The sequence below is a fragment of the Giraffa tippelskirchi genome, chromosome 3, assembly GCF_054371585.1.
Source record: "Giraffa tippelskirchi isolate mGirTip1 chromosome 3, T2T-mGirTip1v1.2.pri, whole genome shotgun sequence".
In the NCBI taxonomy this organism is placed as follows: domain Eukaryota; kingdom Metazoa; phylum Chordata; class Mammalia; order Artiodactyla; family Giraffidae; genus Giraffa; species Giraffa tippelskirchi.
The window spans coordinates 185,059,285-185,073,067 of record NC_137277.1 but is presented as its reverse complement, the minus strand read 5'-3'; the positions used below and the strand labels follow the sequence as shown (position 1 = coordinate 185,073,067).

Below are 13,783 nucleotides of genomic sequence, written 5' to 3'. Positions count from 1 at the left end.
AAGTAAGTTGACAGGCAGATGGATGAACGCATGGAGGGCCAGATGAAGAGTTCAACAATTGAGTATATTCACTGCACCTTTGGGCTTCCCTGGGGGCTCAGTCGGTAAAGAGCCTGCCTGCAATACGGGAGACCTGGGTTTGATCCCTGGGTCGGGAAGACCCCCTGGAGGAGGGCATGGCAACCCACTCCAGTATTCTTGCCTGGGGAATCCCATGGACAGTGGAGCCTGGTGGGCTACAGTCCATGGGGTCGCAAAGAGTTGGACACGACTGAGCGACTCAGCCCAGCACTAGACCTTTGCTATTTTTAAGCTCGGTCCATGGACCAGCAGCGTCGGCATCACCTGGGAGCTTGTTCGAAACACACCCAAAACTAGTACAATGTTTTATTTCAATTATATATCAATTAAAAAAAAATGTAGACTCTCGAGCCCCACCCAGGTCTATAGAATCTTTTAATAAGATCTCCAAGTGATTTGCATGCACATTAAAATTTGGAAAATACTTTATTAAAGTATCAGTGTATCGTAACCCTAACTAGACTCTTTGTAATCACACCAGGAACTTTCACAAAGATACTACAGCCCAAACCCTACCTCAAGTCAGTTAAATCAGAACTGTGAGGCGCGGGCCTGGGCGGTATGACTCTCGAATGGCTCCCGAAGTGATCCTACCATACAGCTGGGGCCTGAGGACCCCGGGGCAGGATGGAGCCGTGAGTAGCCTACGACATCTTCAGAGAGGCAGGGTACCACCCAGACACACCCTCAGAGCTCAGGGCCTCAGCTCCAGCCCTGTCTTCTACGGAGCACAGATTCTGCCCAGCCAAGAGCAGCCCTGGTGGTGGCCCTGCAGTTCTCCTCCCAGACTGTCCACTTTCCTGATCCCACTGGGAGGACCTTATACAGAGACAGTCCTCACCTGCCGGTGCACAGCCCAGGTGTCACAGAGAGGAGCAGCCTGTCTTCTTTTCTATGCAGTCCCACCAGCCTCAGCCTGCAGGGACCCCAGGGCTGGTTGCTTCCAGCCCAGGGACCAGCTAAGGTCCCCTAGGGTCAGAGGGACCTAAAAGTCAAGGCCTTCAGGTCTGGCCATATTGTCAAGAGTCAAAGAAAGGTGTGGCTTCAAGTGTCAGCCTTGAAGGGGTTTTCCAGAATTCTTACTGCCCAAGTGGACAACTGATGACTAGCAGAAGAGTTTCCTTTAGCCTGAATAAAAAAATTTTTAATTGAAATATGGTTGTTCACATCTCCAATCGAGAACTTTCGGGTTTTAAAATTTCCGAGGTTCTCCTGAAGAATCTGCAGACCTGGCAATAGGTAGCAGGCCTTTAGATGGACACCGGCCTCAGCTCCTGGACCTCCTCTCGCCTCACCTGTTTCGCTCCCTGCCTTGCCCACTCAGCCCTGGAAGTGCTTGACCTTGAGCCTCCAAATTCTGCTCCAACTTGACCCCTAGGAGAAGCCAGGACCTGAGCGGACACAGCACAAGGTGTCTGCCTTTAGGTCCAGACCCTGGACGCTCCTGGGGCCACACCCCAGGCTGCCTCCTGGTCATCCAGAGCAGTGGGGCACTTGCCAGGAACCTGAGGTTTACAGTGAGAAATGAGAACTCTGTTTAATTGGACACGCAATTCCATCCTCCTGTCCTCTTCCTCAGCAGCCCTTCCCTGAAAGGAGAGTCAGTCAGTGGCCAGCTCTGAGCTAAAAGTCACGGAGCAAAGTCTAAAGAGAGAGTCAAGGGCAAGCAGGGGGCACAGGGAGGTATAGGAGAGGGCACAAGAGGCTTCCACTTACAAAAGTCAGAGCCATGGGGGTGGCTAGGGAAGAAGGGGTGTGTGGTCAACTCTAGCTTGTCTGGGTTCCTTGAGAATCCCTTTTTCTTGCCAAGAGGGGGCCGACTTGGCAGGCCCGAAAAGGTTCAGTAAAGGTCATATTCAACTTGAGCAGGAGGTGAAGGGGACAGAGACCAGGCAAGGGAAGGGGAAAATCGGGTGAAAGAACCTACAGACGCCCCTCAGAACCGCTGTGCCCGGGACTCTGGCCCCAGAGGGTCCTGCCTGCACCTGCCCCTTGAGCAAAGAGCCGATAAACAGATGAGTTGGTCTCCCCCACGGGCGGGCGATGGGCTCACGTGCCCACAGCAATGCTGCCACTCCTCCTGAGGTGAGACACGAGGCCTGAGCTGGGGGGCAAAGGCCAGGCAACTCCTCCAGGTCCCTATCACTGTGCCTCTGGGCCTTCCTGGCCCCTAGAATTCTGGGAGGGATGTAGAGGTCAAAGGCCAAAGGATGGGAAGGCCGCAGGTCCCCGGCTCAGCATCAGGCTTCAGGAGGCCGAGCTTCGTGAGCTGCTGGAGACTGAGCAGGCAGGTGTGCAGAGCCGGCCTGGACGGGTGCGAGGGGTGAAGTGACTGAGGTGGGGCTCTGTCCACCCCTTGTTTCTGCTCAGGAATCTGCTGGGCTCAGTGCCGGGGGAGCTCCATGCTCCAGGGGGCGGCTCAAGACAAGGACAAGCATGGCAGCCCAACTGCAACAGCAGGCCAGGGATGAGGGGAGGGGGGCAAGGCCGCCTCGTGCCATCGGCTGTCCCACACACGAGATGGGCACTCCCTGCTGACCCTCTGGGGTGCCTGGGTGGGTGGCCGGGGGTCTCCTTGAGCTCAAATGCGGCGACTACAACACTGGGATCCATTTGTTGTCCTCATTGTAGAGAAAGGACTGCTTGCCAGGGAATTCCGGCTTGTACGTGGCTGTGGAGAGAGAGAGAGCGTTGAGAAAGAAAAGGCCAGTCCTCAAGGCCCTGACACTTGGCATCAGACACTTGGGACCCCCTGTCCAGGCCCCCTGCACCTGACATTGTGGGGAGCCAGGGACTGGCCCAAGGTCGTCCGGCTCTGAAACTGGCCCAGGTAAGACTGAAACTCTGGCTTCCCACCTTCTTCAACTCACTAACTTCTTTAACAGAAGAAAATTTGCAAAAGAGTTTGTATAAAATTTGAGGGGGGCAGGGAATGAGGAGCGCAACAGTCTTAAAGAAGCAGAGGGTCAGCTTAATGGGGTTTTGCTTTGATTTAGTTCAGAAATTTCCAAAAAAAAAAAAAAACCCCGAAAGCCATGACAACAGCAGCCAGGATCACACAGGGCTTGGGAACCACAACCTGGGGTGACTGGAAACTCTTACATTGATGCAGATTTGGTTCACAAGGGAGCTGCTGATGGGAGCCAGGGCTGTCCAGGAAGGTCTGCATACACCGGAAGCCAAGAAGGCAGATGTTTGCAGGCGCTTACGCTGGGTAGGGGGGGCTCGGGGAAGCCCACCTTGGCCTAGGGGAACACAGAAGCAGGAACTAGCCTGCACCTGTGCTCCAGGTACCGGCATGGAAAAGATGCTCAGAGGAAGCTCCTAGAGGACCGGGCCAAACAGGGGCAGACCAGGATCCTGCTGTCCCCGGGGTCCTCGCACTTACCACTCACATGGCACCTTAGTACACTTGCTGGACCAAGCTGAGTTCTGCCTGGACTGACCAGATGAGCCCAAGGTCGAACCTCTGCTGTCTTACTGGCTTGATTATCACTATGTTTCCAGGGACAGAGCCATGGGAATGACATTCTCCCTGTCCCATCTGTGTGTGTGGAGCGATGGGGACACCTTTGGTGGCTGGCACTGGACTTAAGTCATCTTTGCTCCCACTCTAGGGAGGCACCAGGTGCTCTGTCCATGGGATTTCCCAGGCAAGAATACTTCCTTCTCAAAGGAATCTTCCCAACCCAGGGATCAAACCCACATCTCCTGCATTGGCAGGCAGATTCTTTACCACTGAGCCACCAGGGAAGCCCCTGAACATTCACAGTTCTCAGTTACAAATCCCTGGCCTAGATCATCTCTAAGAGCCCTTTCACCTTAAAAAAAAAAAAAACAAAAAACCTTTCATACTCTGAAAGTGTAAGCTGAAAAGTCTTCTCTATCCACTCTAACCCCTGTAAACTGTTTGGCAAACAGCCCATAAATCAGTGGCATTTGATGGCCCAGGAATGACAAACAATTCCAGATTTAGTTTTTACAATCATTGAAAGCAGTCCTCTGACCTGGGCCGGGCAGGCCTGGCTGGGACGGCCCCGCTGTCCACCGGCTGGTGCTGGACACGAAAGACGCACTGGAGATGAAGTGCTTGCGGGGCCCCGTGTAGTCCACAATCTCGTACTGCCCGGGGCCTGGCAGAGGCGGCTGCGGGGGCAGACGCAAAGGCTGGGCGGAGAAGTTCAGGATGGAGTGTCTCCTTTAGGAAAGACAAATCGGGAAGATGTCACTAAGTCAGTCTGGGGGGGAAGTGGCAGGTTTTAGCTGCAGCCAGGTTTTAACTGTAGCACTGAACCATCTGCAAGAGGACTGGATGCGGCGTAAGAGACTGGTTTCTTCTCTCGGCTCCACTGCTAGTGATCTGGGGGCCCTGGACCTCAGTCTCCTCGCCTACACGAGGGCGATCGTAACAGGACCTGCCCCAGAGGCTTGTTGTCAGGGTTAAAGGAGATGACACACTTAACTCATGGTGGTCAGGACAGGGCCCAGCACAAAGCAAGAGCTCGGTACACAGTGTTGTGGATGTCATCGAGCTAATCAGGAAAGGCAGACAGCATCAACACCACGGGCCAACTCTGACCATGTGGTACCACCTGGCTGGAGCTCAGTGTAAAGAACTGAGAAAACTTCCATTAAGTTAAACAGTAGCTGAGGAAGGGATTAACTTTTCCTTCTAAATCACATGCCCTACCTAGCCCTTGCTTCAGCCCTTCTCTTTGTGGCAAAACCGAAATGTAGAAAAAGTAAAGGGTGGACGCACAGTGCACATTCAAGGAACATACTTTTTAAATGAGAGAATTTTCTGGAAACCACTTTTAAATCACTCCAACTTCATGTTTCCTTCCCTCATCCATTCCCACAGTAAGAAACAAGAAGTGCCAGAGAGCACGTATATTTTAAGACTAACAGCTTTATCGGTCTTTCGATTTACCATCTAATTTTTAAAGGGACTTTATCCTCGTGCTAAAAATTCTAAAACACATTTAATCAGAACAAAATGCAGATTGACTGGAGATAAAACTGGTATGGACAAGCCCTGCTGGGGTCGGTTTCACTTATCCTTCTAAAATAAATGTAAACGTCTCTAACTGGGATTAAAAATAACCGACATAATTTGCTGGGCACAACAAACACAAGAAATAAACCAGTATTTTAACAGGAAAAAGGAAGGAAAAAAAAAGAGCTAAGGCCTCACTTGGGCTCAATAGGAAGAAGATTAGTGAGCCACTTGTGATGCCTACATGGCCAGGAAACACAGGATAGGCATCCGGAATTCCAAGGGTTTGCCATCCCAAGATTAGAGGTTGCCCTAGCACTGATGTTTCACAAACATTAAATATTTTCCTGGCAAGGCAGGAGGTAGGAGTGGGAAAATACTGGGTTGGAAATCAAGAGACCTCTGGATAACAATCACCAACAATTGAGATTTCAGTGTTTTTAGTTCTGTCTCCTCCTCCTTCAGGAAAGGGAGTCTTGTAAAGCCTGTTATTGAGAGAATAAATTAAAGAGAGATGGAACCTGTACCCGAGCCCTCACTCTAATTCACCCTGAGACTGAGTCTCCCCATCTGTAAAATGAGGGGGTTGGACGTGATAACCTCTAAGCTGTGACTTCCCATTGGGCCTTGATTCAAAAAGGTCCACTGGGGCAGGGGATGTGGGTTCGAGCCCTCCCTGGGGAACTAAGATCCTACATGCCACAGAGCAACTAAGCCCATGAGTTCTGAAGCCCATGCGCCACAACTAGAGAGTCCACGAGCCCCAAGGAAAGATCCCGCATGACACAACCAAGACCTGACACAGCCAAATAAATAAAAAGAAAATAATGAAAAGAGAAAAGCACTCAGGCAATGAGCACAGGTGAAAAAAAACAAAAAACCCAAAGAGGTCCACTGGGTTGCCCAGGAATCCTGAGATTACAATGAGGATCCCTCTACTCCCCCAGCCATGCCATAGAAGGGCTGCCCACACCCGCCTGGCATTTAAAGCTTCTGCTTAGGTCTTTCACCAAAAGGTAGGAGAGATTACTCAGAGCCCTGAATGGCCCCAGGAGACACACCCCAGCTTGACGTCAACCCATGCAAACAGAGGAGGGACTGGGATCCCCAATACTGGAATTCTGGTGCCCTTTGGCCAACATCTTCTGAAGAGAGGTGTTCTTAGACTCAGAGAACTGGAGGCGACCTAAACATATCTCATCCAACCTCTTTGTTTTGCTAAAGAAGTTGGGGTCCAGAGAGAGGAAGTAACTCACCTGATATCACAGAGCAGGTGAGAAATCATGCCAGCTCTGGATCTCAAGTCTTGGTGCCTAGCCATGTGGAGAGGGCCCCGTGGCAGAGAGGTGTTTTTGAGTTTCAGAGTCACATAGACCTGAGTTGGAATGCCAGTCAGCCAAATCCCTGAACCTCTCTGTTCCCTCCTTATAAGGGGATGGAAGACTGGAGAAAAGCTATGTCAGGCTCCTAGCAGAGTGCCAGCACGCAGTACGTGCTCAGTAAAAGGAGTCATTGTTATTACTACAATCCCCTGCAGTACCACTGCCCTCTGCCTGATCCCACATGGGCAACAGAGTTTCCGAAAGTGAGGTTAGGGGACCCCTCGCCAGAGTTACCTTGAGGCAGGGTGGACACTCCCATTGCTGGGGGGTGGAGGGAGTGCTGTGGGCAGCCTACTTGAGGCTCACATCTTGGGATGGAGGAACAGCCAGCTGGCTTGGATGTTTGTATTTAGAATAAAGGTGTCCACGGGGAAAGGAGGAAAAATCATTGCCTCCTAGAGTTTGGGGGAGAATGGATAAATGTATATATATGGTTGAGTCCCTTCACTGTTCACCTGAAACTATCACAACATTGTTTGTGAATCGGCTATACCCCAATACAAAAAAGTTTAGAGAAAATATTAACTGAAAACAACCATAGCAAGAAGCTAAATTAGTCCATGAAATTTGAAAATGAAGATAAAAGTCTTAACAAAGTTTGAACTTCCCCCAGATCACACCTCCCACAGGGTCAGGTGACCTCCCAGCCTTGCTCACTAATGTCAGCACCACCCGGGGCTCATTTTGAGGGAAAAGCTTAACCCAACCACTTCTACCAGGTCTAACCTGAGGCTGGATTATGCCACTAGCCATTTTAGGGAAGTATATACATCTTTATATACTAGGAGTTGCCTGTATAGCATATACATTTATACAAAATAAAAATCACAGATGTGCCTGAAGAAAAAAAAATTCATTGCCTCCTTTCTTTCCCTTCAGTCTGCATGGAAGAACTGACTATACACAGTGTGATCCGCCACTCTCGCCTTATAAATAAAAGCTAGAGTCTCTTTGTTCTGGCTGTGTCACCCCTTCAGAGCACCTTCAGGAATTTGATGAGTGTGTGACTGTCATCATTGAGAGATGGGCTTGATTCCTGGAAGTTAGAGCTGGAATGGGCCAACCATCATATGACGTCACCCCATGGGTCTGGGTCACCCCAAGCCCAGTTCTTTGAGTAGACTGAAGTGTCTACTCTCCTGACCAGTGATGGCCTGCAGGGGGCTGGGCAGGTGGGATCAGTCTCTCACCAGATTCTTGCTGAGAGTGAGTGAGAGCTGTCCCTCATCCTCCCCTCCATCCACGGGTCCAGGAGAGGCTTGGCCCCACCAGCTCAACTTTTGGATCTTTGGAGAGTGTCAGCCCCATATATGGCTCTGTGACAACACTCTGGGGAGTCCAGACTGTACTGTGCTAAGACACAGACCCTGCATGCTCCCTAGGGTTGACAGTCTACTGCTAGTGACAATCATGACTGGTGATGACTCAAGGCAGTACAGGCTTTGCACGCAGACAGGCTGGAGTCTGAATCTCCACCTCCCCGTCCACTAGCTGTGCATCCTTAGAATCTCTTAACCTCTCTAAGCTTGAGTTTCTTTGGGCCACCCAGGGCTGTTTTGAAGATGAATGAGTGCTGTTCAGTTCAGTTCAATTGCTCAGTTATGTCCGACTCTTTGCAACCCCATGGACTGCAGCACGCCAGTCTTCCCTGTCCATTACCAACACTCGGAGCCTACTCAAACTCATGTCCATAGCGTTGGTGATGCCATCCAACCATGTCATCCTCTGTTGTCCCCTTCTCCTCTAGCCTTCAATCTTTCCCAGCATCAGGGTCTTTTCCATTGAGTCAGTTCTTCGCATCAGGTGGCCAAAGTATTGGAGTTTCAGCTTCAACATCAGTCCTTCCAATGAACACCCAGGACTGATCTCCTTTAGGATGGACTGGTTGGATCTCCTTGCAGTCCAAGGGACTCTCAAGAGTCTTCTCCAACCACAGGTCAAAAGCATAAATTCTTTGGTGCTCAGTTTTCTTTATAGTCTAACTCTCACATCCATATATGACCACTGGAAAAACCATATCATTCATATCAAGACATGAAATGTTAGAATAGATTCCAACTGGGTAAATCCAGATATCTACCCTAGAAGAGGTCACATTTGCCCTGAAAGGTAAGCAGGAATTCTTTGGGTAGAAAGTGTGGACAGGCAGTCACGCTCAGTGTGTGCACGCTAAGCCATGTCTGGCTCTTAGCGACCCGGTGGACTGTTGCCTACCAGGCTCTTCCGTCCATGGGATTCTCCAGGCAAGAATACTGGAGTGGGTTGCCATTTCCTACTCCAGGGGATCTTCCCAATCAAGGGATCGAACCCAGGTCTCTTGTGTCTCCTGAGAAGGGGGCATTTCCTGCAGAGGAAAGAGCAGGTGCAAAAGCCTGGAAGTGGGACAAGCCAGGACTGGGCACAAGGAGCCAGAGGTTGGGGCCCTGGACCGGCTTCAAGCCTCCATTCACCCGTGAATTCTGGGTTGTTCGCTTGGGTTTCTGACCATCCCGCTTACAGACCCTGATGGGGAGCGACAGGAAAATTCCTACCCATGGCTTCTCAATGCCACCTAACTCCCAGCTCACCTCTCAGAAACACCCAGCACAGCACTGTCCAACAACTCCACGCCTTGCTGTGCAGGTCCTTTTTCCGGGAGCAGCTCCTTTCCCTGGGAACTCTGACCCCCTCTTCGTGTCTCACCTCCCCCAGGGAAACTCTCCTAGCCACCGTCCTCCCCGTTTCCCACCTTCCTTCCCCGGCTCCGCAGAGGAGCATGGGTTTTGGAGTCAGATAGACCTGGATTCTCTGCTCCACCGCCTGAGTGAGTCTGCATCCTCTGTGAACTCTACATAACCATCCTGACCAGTGAGGGAGCTGGAGAACACTAGACAATGTCTGTGAAAGCTCCGAGCCCCCTGTGGCTGGCCCCTCAGTACATGGCAGCCATTCTTCTCTGCACGAAACACACTAGCTTTTCTATGCTTTTGACTTTCCTAGCTCTCTGTCGGAGGGGATGGTGTCTTACAAGGTCCCCTGGAGGAGGGCACGGTAACCCACTCCAGTACTCTTGCCTGGAGAATTCCATGGACAGAGGAGCCTGGCGGGTTACAGTCCATAGGGTCGCAAAGAGTCGGATACGACTGAAGCGACTTAGCACGCCCACCTGGTGTCTTATCCATCTCTGAGGCCCTGGTCCCTATTCCTGAGAACATTTGCCTGACTGCAGAGAAAAGCAGGGGGGTTGAAGCAAGCAGGGGAGCCCAGGCATCTAAACCAACCCCACCTGACAGTTTTATCATCATCCAGGGCTGGTCCCTCTGTGTCACTGTTGGGCAAATCACTGGGGTCAGACTGGATCAAGCCCAAGGCAGCCACAGTGCATGGTGACCAGGGCTTTTATGAGCCTCATCACCCAGTTATAAAAGCCAATCTGGTTCTGCCCGGTGGAAAGAAAACATCTATCAAAGGCTCTGAGTTGGCCACAACTAGATTAAGTTGTGTTTGCAGCTTCCATTGCGAGCTATTTGCAAATCACCCCAAGAATAATGAATGTCTCGGAGGACGACTCAGCAGGTCACTGGGGAAGGGCATGGGAGACCCTCGGGACACTCCCAGGCACAGATTCACTCTGCCTCAGGCATTCCCAGGGTCGGGAGGAATAAAGGGGCAATTTTTTCTCATCATTAAAGGGCAGCCAATTGCCTCTAGGGTGGAATGTGGTATCTGTTTAACAGGGTAGCGGGTGACAGATTACAGCCGCTTGGGAAGAAGCATCCCATATCTAATTGAAAATCCCAGGGGAACTTTAGGTGGGTCCAACATAATTACCCAAATTGGAGCGGGGCCAATGGGGCTTGATTCTTCGGCTCTGGCTGTGACAGGACAGCGTGTCTGAGCAAAACCAGTGGCTTAAAAACTCCAGGAAGCAGATCAAGGGTTAGAAAGATGTCAGTGGGTGTTTCACCTCCTTGCTGGCATGAGTTGGAAGGCAGCACCTAGGAGGAACTATTTTGATCTCTGAAAAGCCCTCACCCTGACTCACCCTGAGCCCTTGAGTCATCACTGTGACAGATGCTGAAGACCTGAAGAAGTAAAGCCCTGGCGGATGCCCCTCCTCCAAAGACCCCCTGGGAGCTGGGAAATCCTCTTAGCTTTTGAGTCAGCATCGTGGCCATGGCAAAGAGATGCTTGGTGATGTGTTCTGCAGCTGAGGAGCCCAGAAATGACCACACCAACACCATTCTAGCCCCGGCATAGCATCTGCCCTTCAGGGCCACTTGAGAAACATCGGGTGAGTATAGAGGACTTGCTCGCTCACACATTTCAATAAAAATACAAGCCACACACATGGAAAGCTTATAGTGTGCCAGAACTTGTGAGTTGCATGGATGGACAAAGGAGCCTGGTGGGGTACGGTCCATAGGGTCGCAAAGAGTCAGACACGACTGAACCAATGTAGCACACCTGCACAAGCCCATTATAAAGTGTCGGTTCAGTTCAGGTCAGTCGCTCGTGTCCGACTGTGCGACCCCACGGACCGCAGCCCATCAGGCCTCCCTGTCCATCACCCACTCCTGGAGTATACTCACACTCATGTCCATGGAGTCGGTGATGCCATCCAACCATCTCATCCTCTGTCATCCCCTTCTCCTCTTGCCTTCAATTTTCCCAGCATCAGCGTCTTTTCAAATTATAAAGTGTTCTTGCCCCAGTTCCCAGAGGATGAATTTGAGTTCCCAGGGAGTTAACTGACCCCCGACCCTGCCCCCAGCTTCCCAGGGGCTGGTGAGTGGGGAAGACAGGCATCTCAGGGGCCTGAACCCCTGCCTGTGCTTATGCCCAAGATGCCACGGCCTCTTCAGCCCATTCCCAGCTCAGGAGGCCAGCAGGGGTCAGGTGACATGGGCTCAGCCACTCCAGCAAGAATGCCCATCTGCCCTGTCCTTTCTGTGTCCTGAAGAAAGCAGAGTCAAAAATACCATTTTTGCAAACTGGAACCCCACCTGAGAACAGGGAATCATGCACGTGGCAGCAAGAGAAATAAGGATAGGCCCCCCATGTCCTGTCACATGCATGTGACGCCTGGGGTTGCCTGTGCTTCCAAAATGGAGACATGGTGATGATGCTCAGATTCTCCACCGCTGCCCCACACAGCCCCGGAGATCTGAGTATGAGGAGGCTAAATGTAGCAAAGTCTCAGAATGTTGATGGGGAGGAAACAGCGCAGACCTTCTCCAGGGCCTGGCAACCCCAGGATGGGCCAGGTGCTCCCCCCCTCCCCCCCAGGGTCGCAGGATAGGAAACAGAATTTGAATGCGAGAGACTGGAGTTTGGATACTCCTAAAGTGTGAGAGACTGGCGTTTGGATACTCCTGAAATACTACCATATCCAGCTGTATCTTTTTTTTATATTACATCCCTTTCTCCGTCATTTGCCATCAACAGATGGATGCTATTTTGGAATAACCAACAGCACACTTTAGTTTTATCTCTTTGATTTAAAAAAATGAAATTACAGATTTCTTGATTTCGTCCTTTCCATGTCAACTCAAAAGGATATCCTAGACCTTCCTCTGTGGGTCCAGGCTGGCTCCACGTTCACTGACCCCAAGTGCCCTCCTGGGGGACAGACACAGTGAGCAAAACTGGGATCATGGAGTGCCCGAAATGGAAAGATTTCCCCTCTTTTCACACATGGAGAAACAAAGGCCCAGGGAGGCACCGAGGGCAGCCCCCAACCCCAGAGCCTGCCATGGAAACTGGGGTGCCATCCACTCACCAGGGTGAACCCAAGTTTAAGAGACACTGAGTTTGACATGTCCCTTTACTGCGGGACCTGTCAGGGCCTTGAACAACTTGACAGACCTTCTCAGAGCCCTTAACAAGTTCACGTGCACTGTGATGCTCCCAGGGGCAGAAGGATGGTATGCAGTGATTCCCAGGTGTATTAAGCAAGGATCATCCATTCAGGAAGCATCACAGAGAGCCAGTGGACCCCAGGCTCACCGCCAGACATGCCAGCAATACTGCACTGATCCTGCTGGAAAGATGGCCCTTGAGGATGTGTGTGGCCACGCAAACTCGGGGTCCACACCACCACGCATTTGGGGGCACATTCCTCTGCCCTGCTCTGGAGTTGTTCCTGGAGAGCCTGGCTGAAGGAATGGAGGGTGTTCTGTTCACCTGAGCTCCCCCACAGCCTTCAGCTCAGCACCGGAAACGGCTAGGACCTGCTGACTGACAGAGGCAAATGCCATAAAACGAGACTGTTTCAAACCACTCGTCCAAACTCAAATGAAGGTCAAATGACACAGTTCTGAAGAAGACAGTTGAACATGCAGTACTCTCCCCTCTCCTCTCATCATTTCCCTGAAGAAGCTTCCAGAGTTGGGAAGGGGGCTTGAGCTGCCACGTCACAAAACAACCACCTCCTCTACCCTCACAAATCCTCTCTAGGATATAGAAGAATAGCCGCTGTAATAAGAAGAATGAACTATTCTCAAGCCCTTATCTAGTCCTCATAGGTTCTTGTGCTCAGTCACTCAGTCGTGTCCGACTCTTTGCGACCCCGTGGACTGTAGCCCGTCGGGCTCTTCTGTCCCTGGGGATTCTCCAAGCAAGAATATTGGAGTGGGTCGCCATGCCCTCTTCCAGGGGATCTTCCCAACCCGGGGATTGAACCCAGGTCTCCTGCATTGCAGGCGGATTCCTTACCGACTGAGCCACCAGCGAAACCCAAGAATACTGGAGTGGGTAGCCTATCCCACTCTTTGCGACCCCATGGACTGCAGCCCGCCAGGCTCCTCTGTCCATGGGGATTCTCCAGGCCAGAACATTGGAGTGGTTTGTCATGCCCATCCCACTGGGGATCTTCCCAACCCAGGGATCAAACTGGGGTCTCCTGCATTGCAGGCAGATTCTTTATCAGCTGAGCTACCAGGGAAGCCCTGGTTCTTATCTGCACTTAATAACACAGGTTCTTATCTGCACTTAATTACATGGAAACATAGAGGCTCAGGGAGGAGGAGTTTCTGCCAGAGAAGGAGCTGTGATTCCCACTCAGGCTTGCTAACCCTGAAACCCGCCCTCACTCCCACTCCATTGAGGGGCAGTGTTGTCGTGCCCAAGCCAACCTGGAGGCAGGGAGCCCCTGACATTTGGAAAGAGCCTGTTCCTGGAGACTTTCCTTTCCCGGTCCCAAGCCCTGCAGCCTGTGAAGAGTGTCAACATACAGAACCCCAGATCCTTAGGGCATCAGGGACTTAGCTGGTAGACTCCATCTGAGCTCTGAGTCCTGGCTCCAGGTCCTGGGTTGGACACAGCAGGCTCACGTCTTGCTCCT

The 13,783-nt window shown here is 51.5% G+C and overlaps 1 protein-coding gene across 12 annotated transcripts in view; it reads right to left on the bottom strand.

Moving 5' to 3' along the window:
* Positions 1-488: 488 nt before the first annotated feature.
* STPG1 (sperm tail PG-rich repeat containing 1) overlaps positions 489-13,783 on the bottom strand; it is a 59,321-nt gene continuing 46,026 nt past the window's right edge. For 10 of the 12 annotated variants that reach the window (XM_081586745.1, XM_081586737.1, XM_081586738.1 and 7 more), the window contains 2 exons: positions 4,089-4,279; positions 489-2,752 (listed from right to left, as the gene is read on the bottom strand). In XM_081586745.1, coding sequence (XP_081442871.1) covers positions 2,676-2,752; positions 4,089-4,279 — 268 coding nt within the window. In that variant the 3' untranslated portion in view covers positions 489-2,675. The remainder of the gene's footprint in view (positions 2,753-4,088; positions 4,280-13,783) is intronic. The other 2 variants (XR_014081092.1, XR_014081093.1) reach the window with 2 other exon arrangements.